The sequence below is a fragment of the Vidua chalybeata genome, chromosome 2, assembly GCF_026979565.1.
Source record: "Vidua chalybeata isolate OUT-0048 chromosome 2, bVidCha1 merged haplotype, whole genome shotgun sequence".
NCBI lineage: Eukaryota > Metazoa > Chordata > Aves > Passeriformes > Viduidae > Vidua > Vidua chalybeata.
In genome coordinates this window covers 50564539-50584932 of record NC_071531.1, presented here as the reverse complement: position 1 = coordinate 50584932, position 20394 = coordinate 50564539, and the positions used below count along the sequence as shown (strand labels likewise).

General features: G+C 35.3%; 1 protein-coding gene across 5 annotated transcripts in view; it reads left to right on the top strand.

Annotated features, from left to right (window-relative positions):
* Nucleotides 1–20394, top strand: part of PIBF1 (progesterone immunomodulatory binding factor 1) — a 105191-nt gene that overhangs the window by 10192 nt on the left and 74605 nt on the right. For all 5 annotated transcript variants that reach the window (XM_053936719.1, XM_053936720.1, XM_053936718.1 and 2 more), the window contains exons 6-10: nucleotides 7424–7557; nucleotides 9550–9658; nucleotides 12937–13118; nucleotides 14904–15029; nucleotides 18996–19094. In XM_053936719.1, the coding sequence (XP_053792694.1) occupies nucleotides 7424–7557; nucleotides 9550–9658; nucleotides 12937–13118; nucleotides 14904–15029; nucleotides 18996–19094 (650 nt within the window). The remainder of the gene's footprint in view (nucleotides 1–7423; nucleotides 7558–9549; nucleotides 9659–12936; nucleotides 13119–14903; nucleotides 15030–18995; nucleotides 19095–20394) is intronic.

Sequence of the window (20394 nt, the reverse complement as noted above, 5' to 3'; positions counted from 1 at the left end):
GACAACAGTTTCAGGTACTCAAAGTATATTTATCCAGGTCATGGCTAGTAGCGACTTAAACGACACTGTCATTTTAATACTTGTGAGAATATGTTTTAGTTATTGCCTTTTTTCCCCTGTGAAATTTGCTTACAAATTAGGTGTAAGGAGAAATTCTTTATGTAAGTTTATCTTGTGAAATTAATGTACTTTCATTTCACATTCTGATTGAATTAGAGAAAATTGTCAATAAAATTTATGCATTTATGTGGTTCAGCATTATTCTGTGTTACCATCTCTGGTCATAATTGAGATTAAACTAATCCTGTTAATTTTTGTCTTGCATAAGCATTTTCCTTCACTGTACATTTAATGTGCTTTGATTTAATAAAATTGTACAGGAGGATTTCAGCCTTTAGGATTTGACTGACATCTATTACTTTTGCTGAAGCAAATTTACAAGATAGTCAATAACAATAATTAAAGTTGTGCTAGAAACAGTTTTCTTGGGACATTCACCTTTCTTTGATATAGACTTCTAATTTTGTTCATTTTGCACCACGTGGTGGCAGTATCCACCTTTCCCACTGGTGTATATCTCAAAGTTCGAAGTGCGCTCTGCTTTTCTTTAACGGAGAGGCTTAAGAGTCGCTGTTCTGATTCTGGCAAGTTCAAGTTTTACCTTGTGACTTGCTGAGTGTCACTGCAGCAAGGTACCTCAGAAAATAAGGTAAGAGGAGCATCATCAGGATGTACAGGTACTTTAGAATCTCTAATGTGCTTGGTGCACAGGAGCTGACATACCTATGCATCTCTTGCAGTTTATGGAAAAGTGATTTCAAGGTGTACTGCTGGGCTAACTTTTTGAGCTCTTCACTAAGGTCAAGGTTTTTTTGCAAGGAATTTTATCAGTAAGAAATAAAGTTTTGTTCAGAGCCTTATCTAAACTCTTACAGTTTTACTGGATTTTTTTTTTTTATTCCAGTAGTTCTTGTTTTTCCTGGTACACGAAATATATTTGCTGAAGTATCTTGCCAGGTATTTAATAATTTATACTGTGCAAATCCTTCTTCTGAGTTTCCATACAGTATTCTGTAAATTTTAAGTTTTTTCTAATCATTGGAATATTTCTGTTCTTTGTGTAATTTATCAACAAAGTGTGTTCTGAGTTTAAAACTTCTTTAGGGAACTAGTAGTACAGAAGTTTGAAATACAGTCATCACTGAAGATAAGACAATCGTTTTTTGGGTTTTTTCTTTTGTGAGAATACTTCCTACAGTAAGAATTCCTTCTTTTTTCTGCTCTTTCAAGATAATTAAGGCTCTTCTTAATGAGTTTCAGCATGGATTTCTTCCTTCTTTTTGGAACATAGAAAGGAACAAAAAAATATGCTTAGGCCAGATCTTGGGGGAGGAGGATTATGTTGGCTTTTCTGGTTGTTTGTGGCTGACAGACTAGGTTTGAGCAGGTTTAATACATTCACCCTGAATAAAGTAATAAGAAATATGAGACAGTTTGTTCTAAACTCTTAGGAAAGATTATCTAGCCAATCAAGAATTGAAAAAGTTTGAAGGAAAATTTGAACTTAATAGGTTAAGTCAACTTTAGGAAAATTTAAGTGTGAAATGAATTCATCATATAAGACAACCATGCTGATTCTATAACTTTGTAAACGTTGCTTGATGTGCTGCTGCTCTTAGCCATTAAGGGCTGCTGAATCTGTAACACAGACCCAGTAGGGCAGGGAGCTGTTTCTGACAACTGGTAGCCGAAAATGGCTTGTGAAGGCTGATTTCTGGCACTGGAACGTGGTCTAATAAAAGGTATTTGTCCTGCTGCTTTCTGTTTTTAAAGTGATCAGTGTAAGTGGTTGTGCTGTACAACTAAATCAGTGGCTCTCTGCACACAGTTGTTGCATCTGTGATTTAGATCAGTGCAGTTCCTCTGGTTCCAGGTACAGCAGCCACAGCCCACAGGGAGGCGGTAGAACTGGTTAAAGCCGTGTTCTTGTACTGCTGACTGACGTGTTACTAAAGGCAGTTTTAGTCCTCCTTTTTTACAGTCCTGCTCAGTACTTCAAGTATAAATAATGTTGGCACCACCAGCTTTGGAGGTATAGATAGAGGAGGAAGTCCAACTATAGTGGTGCATTAGCAGGAGCTTCCCAGAAATAAAACCAGCTTCTGATGTGTGCATTCCCATGCTGAACATCAGTTTACTATTTTCAGAGTTGTTTGTTTCCAAAGTGGTTAGAACCTCAAACAGATGTAATTTACTACTAGTGGCTTTCTCACAAGGCTGGGAGAGTGTCTGGGAAGGAAATCTTGCTTTCCTTTGTACCTCCAGAAGATTAAGTATTGCTTTCTTTTCTGGCTGGGAGTTTCTTAGCAATGTTTTCCTGGAATTTGGTATTGATACAGTTTTATCAGGGCTCCCTTTTCTTCAGTTATTTTTTATATAAAGTTGCCTTCGAGATTTGCAATAAAATTTATAGCATGAGAGTATTTGAAAGTTGTGGTTATCCTAAAGATGAAGCTGGTTATGTGTAGGACAAAGATCTTTTCTGAGACTTCATCTCTGAATCAGGATTAGTAGCTGTCAGATTTTGCTAGACATAACTAACAGTTTTCTCTGTGATAATGTTTTCCAGCTGGAGGGAAAACATATCTATAGTCTTCAAAGAATAAACTAAGCTTTTGTACTCAAAGGATTACTTGGCACTAGATGTGTCTGAATATTAGAAGACTGAGGCTGTTGTTGCTATTCCAAAAGGACTGGGATCCCTATGGTTTCTCTTAAAGTTTGCATATCTGTAGAGACTGCACTCTAGAACTCTTCCCCAGCTCCCTGACACCACTTCTTTCAAGCAGTGTCTTGATCGTTTGGTCTTCACAACTCTCTTGAGACTGATGAAGTCTTGGTCTTAGGCACGTATTTTACCTTTTTTTTTTTTTTTTTTTTTTTTTTGCTATTGTTAATATTGTTCAGGAGAACAGCTGCAAAGACAATACTCTACTGTGAGCTTGAGGCAGCAGTTTAATATTTTCAAGACTTAAGGAAATTTCATAACTGTGAAAGTTCCTTTTTCTATCCAATACCTTTCTACTCTTTCAATATAGAGCTATGGCTCGCATTGACTGCTAGCTGTGGTTCAGAAGTACAAGATGGTTTAATTATACTGCTCTGTAATGATCTCAAGGATCTTTTTCACCTGAGAATATTTCACTGAAAATTCTAGTAAGCTCAGATGCAGAGAAATAAATGTTTTATTCCTCCACTTCCTTTTGCTATAGAGGAACTTATTCCAAAGCTTTTCAATGTTCCTTGCAGAGTTTCTCTACTTCGGAGTAGCCTAACATTTTTGTTTATAATTTTTTGTGGTAAATAGTAACCTGTATACAGTCAGATTACCAATTTCCCATCTACAAGTAGAGTACCAATTTCATAGCAAGTTACTAAAGAGATGTCATACTTATCCAATTATGTATAGATTCTTCATGACATTTGGGCAGTTGCATTCCAATAAATAATGTATTTACCAGTAATTTTTGAATGCAGAGTATGTAAACAATTGAAGCAAAATGTCATCTTTACAAAGAACCAATACCTCATCCAAATAACTGGAGGGAATTGTTTTCACATCACAATAGTACAGTAGCTTTACATTTCTCTAGAGCCTTTAGGGTATGAACAAAGTTCTGGCTTTTGTAAGTGATTCTTCAAAGATGCAGATCTTTGAAAATAAATGCTTTTTAAAAGCAGGTTCACTTTCTTTTACAGGCTTATCTGTAGATGGTGTAAAGAAGTTGTGCTGCTTCTGCTTGATTGGCTGATTAATCTATTCCCTGCATTTCTATTTATCTTCTTATCTCCAAAGGCTTTTTGAAACGTCAGCTAATCCCTATCATGTATTATGTGTCACCAACTTCGTTCAGAAAGTATGTCACCTGGATTTTGCACTTGAAATTCAGATAGGTGTTTACTTCAGTGACTGCTTAAACTGCTGCTCATTGCAGACTGAGGATAGCAGTGAAGATTAATATCATTAAACTGAGGTTTGCCATTAGATCTTTAGTTTCTCTATCAGTTTGGGGTTTTAAGTGGTGCAGATCAGGCAAGTTGAGGATCTTGCTCTAAACATCATCTGTGGACAGTTTTTGTAAACCAAAGAAAAGCACTTCTTTGCTGACTCATGCCCTGTAGAAACCACCTGTACTGGTTAATACTGGGTTTCTTAGGCAGCTCTGTCAGAAATTTCTTTAGGCAGTGGTTGTGTGTCTGTCTCACACAGGACAAGTTTGGTTTTTCATTTGTTTTAACTATCTCATCGATCTGAGTTTCTGCTCTCTGCAGAAGCAAAAATTCTTAAGAGGCTGAAGAAAAACCATGAGGCGTTTCGAGTATTATGGCCATCGCATTCAGTGTAAAGAAGTTCTCTTTGTCCTTTAATTATTTTAAAGTTAGTGGGCTTACTTAAGCTAATATTACTTATTGGTATTATTTCCAGTACCTCATTTCTGTCCTTGAAAGAGCTCTGTATCTTGATTCTTCTAAAAGCCTCTTTTTTACTGCCACAGGACAAAGCTGTTCATCAAGATGTTCAAGCTATCTTTTGAAAATAAATGTAAAGATAAAGCTGTTCCATTGCAGAGATCTTAAAATCAGTTCAGCATATAGGACATTATTAGAAACAAAATTAATTTCATCACATGCAAAGCAAGGCTTCTTCTGCCTAAGCACAGGCAGCTCAGTTGTATGTCTTTAAGATGTATTGCTATGGAAGTGCAGAAGCTTGTGTATGTGCTACCTGGAGATGTGCATACCACAATAGGGGGTTTTGTGTGTTAGCCTATTTACAGCCTAGACTGGGTATCAGCTTGCTTTGTCATGTTTCTTCATGTGTTTGAAATACTACTTTGGCACCTTAAGATTAGGTAGATGAAAAGCAGTGTCCTGTGCAGTATAATTAGTGTTTCTTCAGGAATTATATTCAATCTGAAAAAAACCAAACATGACAAACCCCTCTAATTAAGGTAGGTCTTAGTTTCACTAAGACTAAATTCTGCTTTTCTAAAGCAGAATTTAACTCTCCTTCCCTGGAATTACCATACTGTTACAATGACATTAACATGACATTAATAACTGATTTATAAAATACAATTCAAAAGTAAGTTTAGGTCTCAAGTATTAGAAGGAGCTGGTTTTGCAGATATTTAGATATTCTGTTAGTTGTTGCTTTAAAACTATCTATGATAACTTTTTTCCAGAGGTTACCCAATTTAATTTTATACTTTTGGTAGTTGTCTTCTAGCTCTCAGCTAAATAATACTGTAGGAGTTTCAGTAGCCCACTCAGTGAAGAGTGTGTGAATTACAGCATGGCAGAATGGCATGGAATATCCACAGAAAAATTGTATTCTAAACTTAATCTTTCAATTTGCATTTAAAAGTTAAGTGCCCTTACCAACATTTCCTGTTGCAAGATGAGCCATGTTTGCACTGGATAACAGTGTATTTGCACCATTATGTTACATATTTGAAACTTTAGCTAACTTGTGTACACCTTTTAAGAATATCTGACACAGACTACCATTAAAATAATGCCATCTTTATAAATAATGACATGTAAACTGATTAAAGAAGAGTGTGTTTCATAGTGTTAGTTTGCTTAATATATATCCATTCATTAGGGTAAACATAAACCGTATATACCAGTATGTGTTAGAATGAATAACAATCACGTCTTTATGTGATGTATTTTTAATGGTAGACCATGCACAATCCTCTTTAAAACTTTCTGGATGTTGTGATTTTTGTGATTTGTGACCTTAAGTAATTTTAGTAAAAGTGAAGATAAGTAGGTATGTGAAATATAAAACAAAATACTCTTTTTTATCAACAGAATAGGTAAAATAAATGCTTTTATGGCTGGTAGATTAGGGAGCTTTTCTGTAGTGTCTTATAAATATTTATGAGTGTTTTTACAAGAAGGCATTCTGTCAGTCTTTCAGCTGCTGATGTCTGTGAAGTTTATCAGTGTCCTTCTGTCATATACTCCATATATGCTGTTGCCTAAACTTCCCTTGTCTATTAAAAACTAGCTAGACAATTATCCTCTTATAACTGTATAAAGCATAGCTTTCAGCAATGTTGAAAAATTATGCACACATACAGTGTCTTTTACTGCAAAATAAATGTAATTTGCAGTTGCTAAATGTTTGGTTTAGTAATGACATCTTAAGGCTGTGCTCACACTCAGTTAATAATATTGTGATATCCATTCATAATAACCAGAGAGAATAATTGTTAATCAAGCATCCATTACTGAGCTTGCTATCAATCACAGCAATAAAAATCTGAACTCAACAGTTTTCTGGAAAGTAGGATATGGAAAAAAATCCAAATGCCCACGAGTATTCTCAAATTTTTAACAAGCAACTCTTTGTAGTCTATCAGCTTTACTTTGTATAAGTGAATGAGCATTATTATTTTGGTTGTTCTTGTGAATAAATTGCTAAGTAGTATAGTGTTTAGGACAAGTAAGTAAGATAAGTTTGTGAAAAAAGTACCTATGTAGTAGAAAACTGAAAAATGAAGTCTAGATTGGGGATTAAGGTATAAAAGTGTGCTATTCTTGAGGAGAGTTGGAGGGAATGAGTGTGATTAGGAAATCTGTTGATCTGTAAAAGGAATACCTAGTATTTTAAAAGATGAATAGTCTCTGTGGATCCTCTTGCTTTGCTTTTGTTTTTCTGGTTTCCAGAATAATCTGTAAAAGTATGTGAGGAGGAAAAAGAAGGGAAAATGGAAATTAATGCTGATGGACCATTACATAAACTATTTTATTTTATTTTATTTTATTTTATTTTATTTTATTTTATTTTATTTTATTTTATTTTATTTTATTTATTTTATTTTATTCTTCCACCAAAGCTTTCCATCATATACTTCAGCAAACATAGGTTACCAGATACAGTAGCTACAAGTTGGGAGTAACTGGCTGTAATCTTTCAGATAATGATAGATGTTGCTAAACTTGCCAAACAATCCATTCTCTTTCTTTTTTTTTTATTTCAAATTAACTAGCAAGTATCTTCATAAGTGTCTTGACTTTCTTGAAACTTTTGTAAAGCTGGTGTGACTTTCATGTTCCTAGTATAGGTTTACAGACCACCAGCTGTTTATATGAGGGTTACTGGTCTTGGAAGTTGTGCTAATGGACAAATGCACTGGAAAAAATAGATATATTTAATCAAGTATTTGTAATAAGATAAAAATAAGTTGAGTATTGGTTACTTTGTGATGTGCTAAATTTCCAAATACTGAAACAAATGAAAGCATTACCACCTGAATATTCATAAGAGGTTTTCACAGAACTTAGTTGGCGATAATTTCAAGTAAATATCAGTGCAGCTGTGATCATTTCAAAATGTCTCACTTTCTAGAGCTATGAAGACGAAAGGAGGAGTCGGTCAGAGCTTGAGGTCAGATGCCAACGTTTAACACTGGAACTGGCTGATACCAAGCAGTTGATTCAGCAAGGTGATTATCGACAACAGAACTATGATAAAGTAAAATGGTAAGTATCTCTATAATTCAAGTGTTTAACTAACGTAAAAATGTTAATAAAGATCAGCCTTGATTGACCAGACTTCTTCATTTTGTTTTTGACTTAAACACAGAGATATTTTTCCTTACCTCATACACTAATGATTAAATGACATCCTTTAGTATATTGCAGACCTAAAATTAACAACATCTGAAAGCCAATACATCAAATTATCTTCCTAAAAGTTTATATTTTCAGATATACTGTGTTTTCAAGAGAGCCTAGCAATCTCATTTTCAGCTAAGGAAGTGGGAGCTGTTGATGGCAAGCATCTTGGAACAAGTACTCTTTTTTTATTCATAGTTTCGAAGCAATGATCTAACAAAAGGTCCTATGCTCTACTCTGTGCTGCTTGCTGAGTAAGTTAGGAGGGCAGGACCTTGGGAATTAATATTTACAACTTAAGATATCCTTGAAACCATAAATTTGAAAGGGCTGTTTTGAGAACTCTGGCAGATAATCTTAGAACTACCTTAGTGAATTTGTTTAACTGCAGGAAGTTCCAGTGTCTAGCTTTTTTAAAATACAGATTGTACTGTTACAGCCAATGTTTTGAATATCCATCTTGCAAAAAGCAATTGCAAAATAGTAAAAATAGACTTCTTGTAAATATACTCATAGATGTATACTTCACAGTCCAGTTTCCAAATAGCTTTTTCAGTGTGCTCACAAGTACAAGAATTCTGGTCTTTGGCACATTTGTTGAGAAATGTATTCAAAAATGGGGATTATGAATAGAAAAGACCCTGTCATCTCCTTATTTGTTCATACAGAATGAACTCAGGTGTAGTTACTGACAGAAATGACTTTGCCCACTAAGTCATTTGTAGGAGAATCTGTCTTCTGGCTTCACAGCATTTTTGGTACAGCTATATGTACAAAAACAACCCTGGAATCCGTCTGGCATCTTGTTGCAAATAGGATGGATTGGTGCTATGATTTGCTTCCTATATGCAACTGCATCTTAATAAGTGGATTGTAGGAACTTCCATGTGAATGGTCCCAGTGTTTAACAGTGTGCATTTAAAATAGTCTTGAGTTGAGAAAAGCATGAATGAACGTGCCAAAACTGTATTTGAGAGAGTAGGTTGTATTCAGCTTGGTAGGCACAGACGAAGGGGAGGGGAGAGCTCTGTTGGCATAACTGCATGAGGATATTTGGGAGCACTGCAGGAGTAAATCACTTCCAGACTTGTTTCTGCCTTTAAAAAAGACTATGTCAAATCTAGTTCTGATGTACTACAAGTTATCTAAGTTTTAAAGCGATGCTATGCTTAATATAATATTGTTTTAGCTTTTTTCTAAACTGCAAGCTCATACTGGCTCATTCATTTCACTGTTCTGAGAGGGTGAGAGTGGAGAATGCACTTCTTGCTCAAGACACCACAATTTTTGCAGTTGTGTCTTGTCTATTTTAAACATGACAATCCATTCTGGTATCAAGGCTGTATGCAGGGGAGAGTTCCTACTGAGAACAAGTATACATTGCTTTCTGCTCTGTTAGGAAGATGGGAATGAAGTGGTTTCATTCTTTCATTGGACTTCCATGTCTGCAAAAGATTGAAGAGAATGTCATGGGAAATAGCATCAGAAGCTTGATAAAGCTAGAACAATGGATAAGGGTACTTACAGATCATTGCTAAGAGAAAAAATGTATAGCCCGAAGTTGCACTAAGGAAGAATAATCAGAGGAGAATTAAATAATTTAGGATGGGAGTTTTGAGTATTGTAGAATTTTCTTTGTTTCTGATTATTTAAATAATCTTGAATTGTTTCATATAAAATGATACTGTTGCAGGTGTTAATAACAATAAAAGATTAAGATTATCACCAGTTGTTCTGTGAGTGGCTTGTTGTAAGAAGTCAGTGTCGTGAACTGGAAGAAGGCAGAGAAATTTAAAAGGCACAGAACTTTTGTTCATTACACTTTATGCATTTAATAGTTTAACTTTGCTTTCACAGTGAACGTGATGTATTTGAGCATGAATTGTCAGAACTCAGAAGAAACCATGAAGTACTGGAGATGTCATACAAAACACAAACTAAAGAAAGAAATGACTTAGCAAAAGAGGTAAACATAAATTTCTTACCTTAGTAATTGTGTATTTTTTCATCTTGGGAATTTGATTCTTTGTCTAATCAAGTTTGTCAGGAGCATGGAATAATTAAATTAGAATGGTCTCAAGAGACCAGCTGCTCCAACCCACCCATGCAGTACAGAGCAAGATTAGGTCAAGTTGCTTAGGGCTTTGTCAAATTTTTATTGTCTCCAATGATGGAGATTCTGCAGCCTTTTGGACAATCTGTTCCAGTGATTGTCTGCCCTCTTGTGAAAATGCATTTGTAAAAACTAATCAGTCGGTACAGCTTTTTTCTATTGCATTTTGTCCTGTCACTATGTACAGCCAAGAATCTAGCTATTTTTATGTGTTCCACTTGGATAGGTGAAGACAACAGTAATATTTTCCCCAACCAGACTTCTCTTCTGAAGGCTGAAAAAAGTTCCAAGTGTTTCTCTTAACCCCTTGTACATCATAGGCTATAGTTCATGACCATCTTGATAGAACTCTTCTGGTCCTGCTTCAGTATGTTAATGCATGTCTTCAGGACATGCAAATCATGGGATATATAGCACTCCAAATAGAGTCTCACAAGTATGGAACACAAGATAATAATTTTCCTTAACCCATTGTCTGCATTGTTGCTAATACAGCCTTGTAGCCACTTAACCTTCTTTGCTGTCAGGGCACATTTCTGTCCTGTGTTCAGTTTGTTCAACAGATGTTTGCCTATCTGATCCGTATTTTGCCATCTTTTCCATAGAGCTGTTCATTACAGGAGGTGGCTGAAAGCCATGCAGAAGTAAATGACATGGACAGTGGTCCTCCCATCCACAGGGCTAACATTTTTGTCAGGTTTGATAGGTTTGGCCTTGGTAAATTCCTGCTAGTTTTTCTGTCACCTTCTCGTTCATATTCATGGATATAGCTTCCAGGGGAATTTACTTCATAATCTTTGCAGGGACTGAGATTACATTTACCAACCCAACTGAGTTGAAGGAGGATTCTGGTAATCAGAAGCCTTGATCACTTGCTATGATCCTTCATATGGCTGGTCAGCCTCACAGCAACATAGGCTATTTCCCTCAACACTGGTCAAGTGCTTCCCATTTTTTCCTAGGCGTTATATGCATGCCATTTTCCTAGGTATGTGACTTAGAAGGCTGAAGCAAAGGCAGACTGAACTCTGCCAATAAGCTCAGGAACCTGGGAGGCCCCAGGGGAGAATTTACCATTGGAAGATTAATGCTGTGAGTATGCTTAATGTGGTTTAACTCCAGCTGGCAACCAAGCCCCACACAGCTGTTTGGCCATCTCAGTGGGATGGGGGAGAGAATCAGAAGAGTAAAAGTCAATAAAACTCATGGGTTGAGATAAAGACCATTTAATAGGCAAAGCAAAAGCTACACACACATGCAAAGCAAGTCAAGGAATTCATTCCCCACTTCCAATGGGCAGGCAAGGGTTCAGCCAGGGAAGCAGAGCCCTGCAAGAATAGTGTGGAAAATCTTTGTGTGTTAACACTTTAGCAGCTGAATAGATGAGACAAACTACTCCTGAGAGTATTCAGGGAAGATGTGTTCCTTAGTGTCTCTGTGAGAATAACCATGTTACAGAGAAAACAGTGGCTAAAACTGCCACTTTAAAGACAGCATTACTCTGCCTAATTTTACAGGTAGCTGTAGAGATTGTCAGAAACATTAGGGAAAAAACTGAGTTTCTATTAGAAGGTACCCCTTTGGTGTCAGTCTGAAGGCTTTGTTAGTCTGTTTATTCCTCAGTCTAGCATTGTAAGAAGACACCAAAAGTCAGGTTTGTTCTCAGCATACAACAATGGCCAAAAAAGTACTGTCCCGTACATCAAGTTTGTACATACATATGAAATACTGCAGAATAGCAGCAACAATCACTTTTTTCATTAACTTTATACTGAATTAATCAGAGCGAATAAAAGTAGCAGTACTTTAAGCTAAAATACCGCCTCAATCTGTGTATTACTTAAATCTCCTGGAAGTTTTCTGCTTATTTTTGTGTCTGCTGATACAGTATCAAGTCCTGGATTGGAAGAACATCCAATTGGAAGTTTTTACACAGTAAAGACTGTTCCAGAGGAGGAGTATTCATAGGAGCAGTAACTGCTTGCTTTTCTTTGTGTAGTAGTCAATGATGTCTGTTCACTATGGATATACAGATAACATGTTGCTTGGAGGGAGACCACGTTTACTTTTTTCTCTTAAATCAAGTATAGGACAGGCATTTTTACCTCACCCTGAGTGTGGTGCTCAGCAAGTGGGCTGATGGAGAGGAGCATGCCTCTAAGAGCACTGTTTGTATATAAATTGTCATCTGTTTAACTGCTTGCTCCATGTCTTTGTCTCCAGTATCTTCCCTAAGTAACCTTTAGTCCTTCTATACTTAGAAAAGGTGAATTCTGTCTAAACTATGTATATGATGTCTTTATAGCTGTAGGAGACATGGTTCTGATAAGTTATTAATTTATCATTCTTTGAACTTGGTATGTGAAATCCTCAGGAGCTTAAATGGCGAAATTCTTTAAGGGGATGAAACTGTTTTGTTATCATGATTATGGAGTTGGGCCACCTTGCAACAGTGCCCTTATGCTCTTTGGCTGTTCGCTAACTGTGTTCACTTTGAATGGATGGACACTACTTCTTGGTGTAGGAAACATGTTCCAAAGTAGGAACAAGAACATGTTGAGAACAGCTGCCTTTGACATCAGATCAGCCTTCTGTAGCAACCCCAGGTCTTTGCCCTTGGGGTGGGCCTGGAGCATTGTCTTGTCCACAGCAATCATGCCTTACGTCAACCCCAGAACTGTCAGTTTTACTATTTCTTTACTTTTACCATTTCTTTACGGAGCAGTAATCACCTTGGTGCCCTTAAGCATTTCACTGCTGTTCCTGAGAATGTCATAGTCTGTATGACAGGTTGGCACCAAGATTCTCCATCAGTATTTCTGACATAGCACTATGCAGTACCACTGCTGTTCAGTACTTCAGCACTATTTAGATACTGATGTAGAGGAAAGGACCTCTTTTTTCAGGTGCTAACTACTGGAAATAAATAATGAAAATTCATAAAATTGTATTCTTATTAAAGTCTTTTTTTCAGCTTAAAGCTTCATCAACTTACTTAAAGTGTAAATAGAGTCTTTTGGTTCAGATGATTTCATAGAAGAGAGTTAAAATTAAATTGCAAATATGTGTACATAGGTTAAATAGTTATCTTGGAATTCATGTTAAAATGTTCTTTTTAATACCTTTTATAGCTGGCAACCATACAACAATCCCTCAACTTGCTGCAAAAAGATAAAGATTATCTTAATCGCCAGAACATGGAGCTTAGTGTTCGCTGTGCACATGAAGAAGATCGTCTTGAAAGACTACAGATTCAGCTAGAGGATGCCAAAAAAGCTAGGGAAGAAATGTATGAAAAATATGTCACATCCAGGCAAGTTATTGTCTGTTCACTTCTATCAGTAGACAGGTTCTTTAACTGTTTTCCCTTGTTTCTTGCACAAATCTCATTTAATTAATTTTATTTTTCAGAAAGCTAACTCATATTTTTGTAACTAGAACCAGAACACTGTTCTAGGGTCATAATATGGATCACAAACTTTTTTTTTTAAAACTTTATAAGACCATAGCAATGGAAGTAAACTTTCAGCATTGGGAGTTGATGGCAATTATTCTTGTCGGTTTACTCAGTTAATTATAAAACAAACTTTTTGTTTTCAATGTATATCTATAAATCTTGTCCTGTATAACTAAGAGGAAGTGAGCTAATATGAGTCTCCTGATAGACAACTAAAACAAAAATTGTTACCTAAATGAAAATAGAAGGGCATTCTTGAAATTATTAGTTATGGAGCTCCAGCCCATATCAGAAGAGCCTTAAATATTATTCTTCCTTTCAGTGCAGTCACTCAAAGTTTTTTATATTTGTTTTGCGTGTTTATATCTCAGAACTATGTTCACCCAGAACTTCTGCATTTTAAATAAAATTTTAAGTCTTACTTTTGAAAATTTAAGAAATAATTCTTTTTGGTTTTTTAACGATAAACCTTTTTATTATATAAAAGGTCTTCATACAGTATTTGCTATAGTGTGGCACAGTTGAGGAAGGAGAAGAGGTAAGTTTACTTTTATCTTGAAGGGTCATCTGAAATACAGTGTCTCAATAAAAAGAAAACCTGTAAAGTTTTCTTTTACAAAAGGAAAAGGAAATAAAATAAAAGGAAAACCTGGACAGCATTCTCCATTTTAATATTTTGGGGCTTCTAGTTAATGTGAGGGAGTTTATGATCAGCTCAAGTACTCATTTCTAAGAATTATGGGCTATCACATGATTGGAAATCAAATGAAATCTAAAACCTTTTACTGTTGTAAATGCATATATCTTCATAATATGCTTTTGTTTCCAAACCTGTGATTTTTACCAGTTGCTTAATTGCTAATTAATTTTTCTTGAACATTAAGTAGACGCTATAAAATTTTGACATTCCCTAAATGTTAGGCATGTACAACATAACCCTATTTTTGTAGGAGAGATTCTTTATGAGATTCCTTACAATCAGTCATGAGCTTCCAAAGTTACAAAAAAAGTCAATGTTTCTCTGAAATGAAATTCTTTTACCCTGATATCTTCTGTAACCTGCTGCTTAAAAACTTTGTGTTTTAAATAATTCATATGTTACATTGACAGGATAAATTCCCAAATCTTGGGGGTTTTTGACTTGACAAATCTCCACTCCATTTAATCTTCAGTGTTTCTTGTGATATTTTTTTCCCCTCATAGGAGGTGCAGATAGTACACAAAGAAGTCTTGTAGCAGCATGGCAGCATTGCAAGTCAGTAAATTAATCAATCTTTACCCAGTGCTGAAGTAGACCGTGAGGAGTTAAATGGTTACTTAATATAAGCACTTGCGTAGAGACTGACAAAGAAGTTCTGGAAGAATGTTAATGTTATGTGATTAATCAATATTTTAAATTACTTTCAAAATTTTAATCTATCTGCAAAAAACTTCTGTTTATTCACAGTTAAATATTATTTATTTTTGGTTGATTTTAATTTAATTTATGTAGCAACATAAGCTGATAAGTATTTTAAGTCATTGAGAGGTAAATGAGTAAAGATTGAAATAGAATGTAAAATCAAGAAGAACTCTGCTCTTCTAAAGCTGTATGTGAAGTTTTGATATTTTGACTAGTGCAGTATGTTTGTTTATTTACAGAGACCACTATAAAGCAGAATATGAAAAGAGACTGCATGAAGAGTTGGAACAAATAAGGTTGAAAACAAATCAAGAAATTGAGCAACTAAGAAGCACCTCAAAGGAGATGTATGAACGTGAAAACAGGTAGGTAAGGTGTAGGCAATAACCTAATTGAGGAAGAAATGACCAAGCACTGTTTTGTGCTTAGGTATAATCCTAGCTGACTAACTCTTTGAGAGGCGTTCAAAATGTAACAATTTAAGCTTGGTTGTAAAACTGATGGGAGTCTTGTAAAAACTAAAATAAAATTATACTTGCGTAGTAAATTTATGTTGTTATATTTATTATTAAATGATGAACAGCGAATATTATCACTTGAAAAGGATTATTAAAATTCATGTTCTACTTAAAATTTGGTGGTTTGAAGTTTGTTCAGAGGTATAGTATTAGTTAATTAATATGGGATGACAGTTTACTTGTCATGCTCTAGGGGTGCTGGGAATCCAGAAAAGAAGGTGTTGATGCGGGAAATAAGGTAGGAAAAACCCAAAAGAGATAGGACTTAGACCTGTATGAAATAAATCTGAGGTTTTTTTAGAGCATTGTGATTCAAAAAAGCCATTGATTTCCTGTAAATTATTGTAAAATTCTCATTTGAAGAAGATTCTAGTCCTGCAAAGACTTGCATGATGAGTTTTTTATGTATGCAATCTAGTTGAATACCATGGAATTATATGCACATGCATAAGCCTTTTAGGGACTTAGGGATTTCGACCTTTGGCACAAAATTTCTTTTTTAGTTTGTTTTTTGCCCATTTTATTGCTTTAAAATGGGAGGAGTGCTTAGTAACTTAACTTCACTGTAGATGTCCTGAAAGTGTCATGTGGAGAAGGAAATTACAGTAGTAAAAAGATATTTGTGGCATCAGCATCCGTTCCTCTAATAGGTAGTTTTGTTACTGCTGGGAAGAGTGGAAAAAGAACATGGCTTCTACTGTATTGCAGTCAACAGAAGGGTTCTAATTAAAAAACAGTTACATCATTGTGTAGTTTTGCAAGTGTGAGTAAAATAGATATATACATCCACACCACTTCCTGTATGCAAATCTATTTTGAATTACAAAGTATGAATTTAAACATGCACTTCTTTGGAGATTTGACAAGCATCTGTATATCATTGAGAAAGCTACTGAAAGATATTTCATTTGTATCTGGAACTGCTATACAGAAGTTTTTTTCCTCATTTTGAAATAATTACTTCTGAAATGCAAATCCCTTAGATTTGCCTACATGTTTAGCAAAAAAAAAAAATCAAAGAAGGCTTTCTAGCATATGTTCTTTCTAGAAAATACTAAAAATCCACCGTAAGGCAGTCTGCCTTAATGGTAAGACAAATGGAACTTCAAATTGTGAGCAAAACAATTTGCAGTGAATTTGTGTAATGTGATGAGATGCTGTTTGTGGCTGAAAATGAAGTTAAGATGCTGGTTTCATCATCCTGCTTAAAGCATGGAATGGTATTATAGCTAAGCTAATCCAATATTCAGTTGCTCATATTCTTTGCCACTTTGCCAAGCCTGATGTGCCTGATAGTTCCTTTGAATTTATTGGCGCTTATTTTACACTTGGATGAATCAGCTCAAGAACCTAAAATGGGAGGGGGCCACTAATAAATAGGTGATGCTTTCATGCCTAATTTTTTTGGCATCAGTTTCACTTGTATGGTTGTTGTAAGCATCGATTATGTTTGCATTAGCAAGTGTGTGTGAATTCACAGGGCATGTGAATGTCTGCAAGAGATTTACACTGTATTACCTGTAGTCTGTTCCCATAGCTCAAACACAATTTAGTAGTTCAGCATGTGAGGTGCTTTCCCTGAGGACCTTTTCTGACGTGGTTGAATCTGACTGGAATCCAGTTTGTGCATTCTAGACCAGTTTAGGGATGTGACAAAGTGCAATAAATGGCAGTTGCCAAGAGGTTTGTTTGAAAACCTAATAAAGATGCCCATGAGCTGCTGCCTCCAGTGTCTTCATCCCACGTTTTTTTCCCCTCATGCCCATTCTTGATTCTCTAGATAGTACTAATGTCCCATTTCAGAAGGTTACTTTCACTTGTGTGATAGGCTGGCTAGATGCCTCATAAAGCCCCATTTGGGTAGGTGCTTCACCTCTTGTGAAACGGCAATCACATAATTGACAACTGGCAGCATTATGGGCTCCTGGCTCTCTAGAAAGAGAGTATTTCAATAGAAGTTGCATCACGTCTATGATTGTAGTCTTGTTGGTTGAATAGTCCCTCACTTGTGTCCTTTTTCCTCCTACTGCATTTTCAAATGATTAATTGTTCAGCTAAGCAAAATAGTTTATTCTCTAAATGAGTCTCTGTATCTCTCCTACTGTTTCATTTTTATCCCACTTCCACTACTGTGGTCTTAAGGGTACTGCTCTGGACTCCTACTCTAAGACGCAATATGCTTGATCTGAATGCTGCTAACAAAATGTATTGCCATGTTCCCATACTTTGGTATGAGTCACTTTGAAAGAATCTAATCTTAAGGTCAGTCCCTGAATTTCTGCACTAAATTCTGTAGCCTGGTAACTCAATTTTTAAAGCAAATTTTGTTCTTTTTCTCTAATAGCCAGTTAACTGCAACATAATTCTCATGTTACTTTTTTATAAGTAACCGTTTGCTGTTCATATGAATTACTTTGAATTCAGGAAGTGCCACTGATAGCATTTATTATAGAAAATAGTCTTTAAACCAGAAATTATATACCTTTAGTGTGATACAATGACCTAGGTTAACATTTGCACGAGCGTAATAATTTTCTATTTTCCTTTGTATCCTGACTTTTCACTTTTCTTCAAAACTTGCCTGAGCCTTTAATTTCACTTTGCCTTAAGTCAGAAAGTTGTTGGGAGAGGAATAAAAAAACTTCAGTAGGAAGATCTTGGTTGCATCCACGTCAGCAGATCAGTTCAGATGAAGAATGTGGTGTTGAAGTGAAATCCCCTAGTCATTGCTGCTAGCCATGGTTTTAGCTTGCCTTGCAGCTGTGCTTGGATTTGGTCATATTTGTAGCATATGAATAGGATTCCTTTTAGATAAAACAAAATTGAAGGGACTCTTTAAGATCATCTAATATGTTCCAAATGCTGGTGAATGTTCATCATAGAAGCAAGCAAGCAGTAGATTACAATCCTTAAAAATAGTCATAACACAGATGTCTTATCCTCAACAACCACTGTTAGCTCTGGCAAATTGTCTGGTGCTGTGTTACACTAAATATTGGACATTGAGTTTATATACAGTATCTAAGCTGTGCTTCCCTCCATTACAGTCTACTGCAGTGTTAATATGTAGCCTGCTTGCAGCATAACAGACTATAAATAACTAATTCCAATTTTAACTACAAATACTATACGTTTTATTCTTAGTATCATGCTGTTCTCATTTGTGTTGGTCAAATAATAATTGAGGTAGTTTGAACATCTTGACTGATCCTTGGTTATAAAAAAAAAGGGGTATCAATTGATTGTAATAAAATGTTATTTTATGGTTCTTTGCAGATCAAAAATTTTTCCAGCAATAAAATCCAGAAGGAGACACCAGTGACATGCAATAACATATACATCACCGTAACTAGACAGTTAGTTGTATGTGGAAGTAGGATTTCTATGCTTACCTAAACTTTTCTTGCTCTATCAAAAGTTGTGAATCATCTCAGCTAGGCAGACAGCATTCCTGCAGTTACTCCCAAGGCACCAAGGAAAATCACTGGAATTTATTGAATTCCTGCAAAAAATTAAACAATTTTTAGTTCTACTATTCTAGAATAATTAGAGTTATATGTATATTTAACACATATAAATAGGTAATTCGATAACTGTTTTTTACAATTTCAGAACTGAAAGCTTTGCTGGTATATATGAAAATAACCTGAAGTTAAGCCTCTGTAATAAATAGATGAATAGATAGACTCTTCTATCATTCTATGAGAGTTGAAGAAGGTAGCATTGAAGTTCAGATCAGAGAGCAGTAATTAATGAAGCCAAAGAGTCTTGTTTTTAACAGATTCTTAACAGAACAATTTTTGTTTCCTTCAGAAATTTGAGAGAAGCACGAGATAATGCTGTTGCCGAAAAAGAGAGAGCAGTTAATGCTGAAAAGGAATCTTTAAGAAAATACGATCAACTCTTAGAACAGTAAGTGTTTTTGAAATGCATATAAAAATCTAAAGGTATAACAGTGTTTATATCTAGGAGGTCTAGGTAGGAGGAATGACTGACTTTCTGCTTACAAAGAACAAATTTCTTTGTTTAAATGAAGTTGCAGACTTAATTCTTCTAGTAAATTCTTTCTGTTATCACTGCAGTAATAAGATGAAAGTTTTGTATTTCTCCTACCATACTGTAGAGACAAGCAAACATAATTATTCATTTCATAGCAAGAATGTAGTTTTTATACTGTACAGTAGCAGTGGTCATACTCTGAACCTTTTTGTGGGTTTTTTTCTTTAGCTGAAAGTAGAAAATAATTTTGTAAGATGACTTTGATTAATAGATTTTATGAAGTTTGGATAGAGGGCAGTCGTCATGAACACTTATGTTTGCTACATGTTTCTCTTATTACTGTCTCTTCTCAGTCTTTCATACTCCATGTGTAGAATATATTGTCTATACCAATGTACAGTTCCATTCAATGGAAAAAGAAACTATAGTTGATTTTTTGCCTGTTTACAAGCAGTCTTTATGTTCTGTAATGCCTTTTCCTTACTTTTTGTAAATTTAGAAAATATGCTGTGGTTAAACTATGAGGTAATGTAAAACTATGGGCAGTAATCAAAGTTCTTCAGGTTAAGTTTGTCATGTGTCTTTAATTTTGGAATTAATTCATTTTTTAATACATTTTTTTTTTCTATAATGAAGAGATCAGTTCATTAAGTGACTGTGCTACCTAGTCATCTACTCAAAGGAAGTACTAGATGAGCCTTCTTTGCTCTGGATAATTTTTAATTGCAGTTAAAATGTTGTTAACTTCAGCTTAGGAACAAATTTTTTAAAGCTTTTAATTTTTATGTATAACTCCTAATTTGCAGTGGTGATACTACTGAAGAAATAGCATTGCCGAGGTATTGAAAAAATGTGATTTCTAACTGATGATGTCAAACAATAAGGTTAGGTCTAGGGCAAATGCAATGGATCAGAGGACTTGATATCCATGGTGAGTTTAAGGGGTTTGACTTCAGATTAATTCTAGTTCAGCTGAATGGGCCCAAGGGTGCCAAAGGCCTTTTAGTGGCACCTAATGCAGTTAGAGCACATTGGACGAGTTGTTGGGTTCTCAAAAAGAATTCAGTTTGCAAACTCTGAGGTGATGGTTCCACAATGCAGAAATCAAAGCCATTTGAATAGGGAGGACCAGGAAACTTGGTTTGAAACTGATCTCCTGGGTTAAAATAAAATGCTAATGTGAGTCAACAGAGATTTCTTTTTAATGAGACTC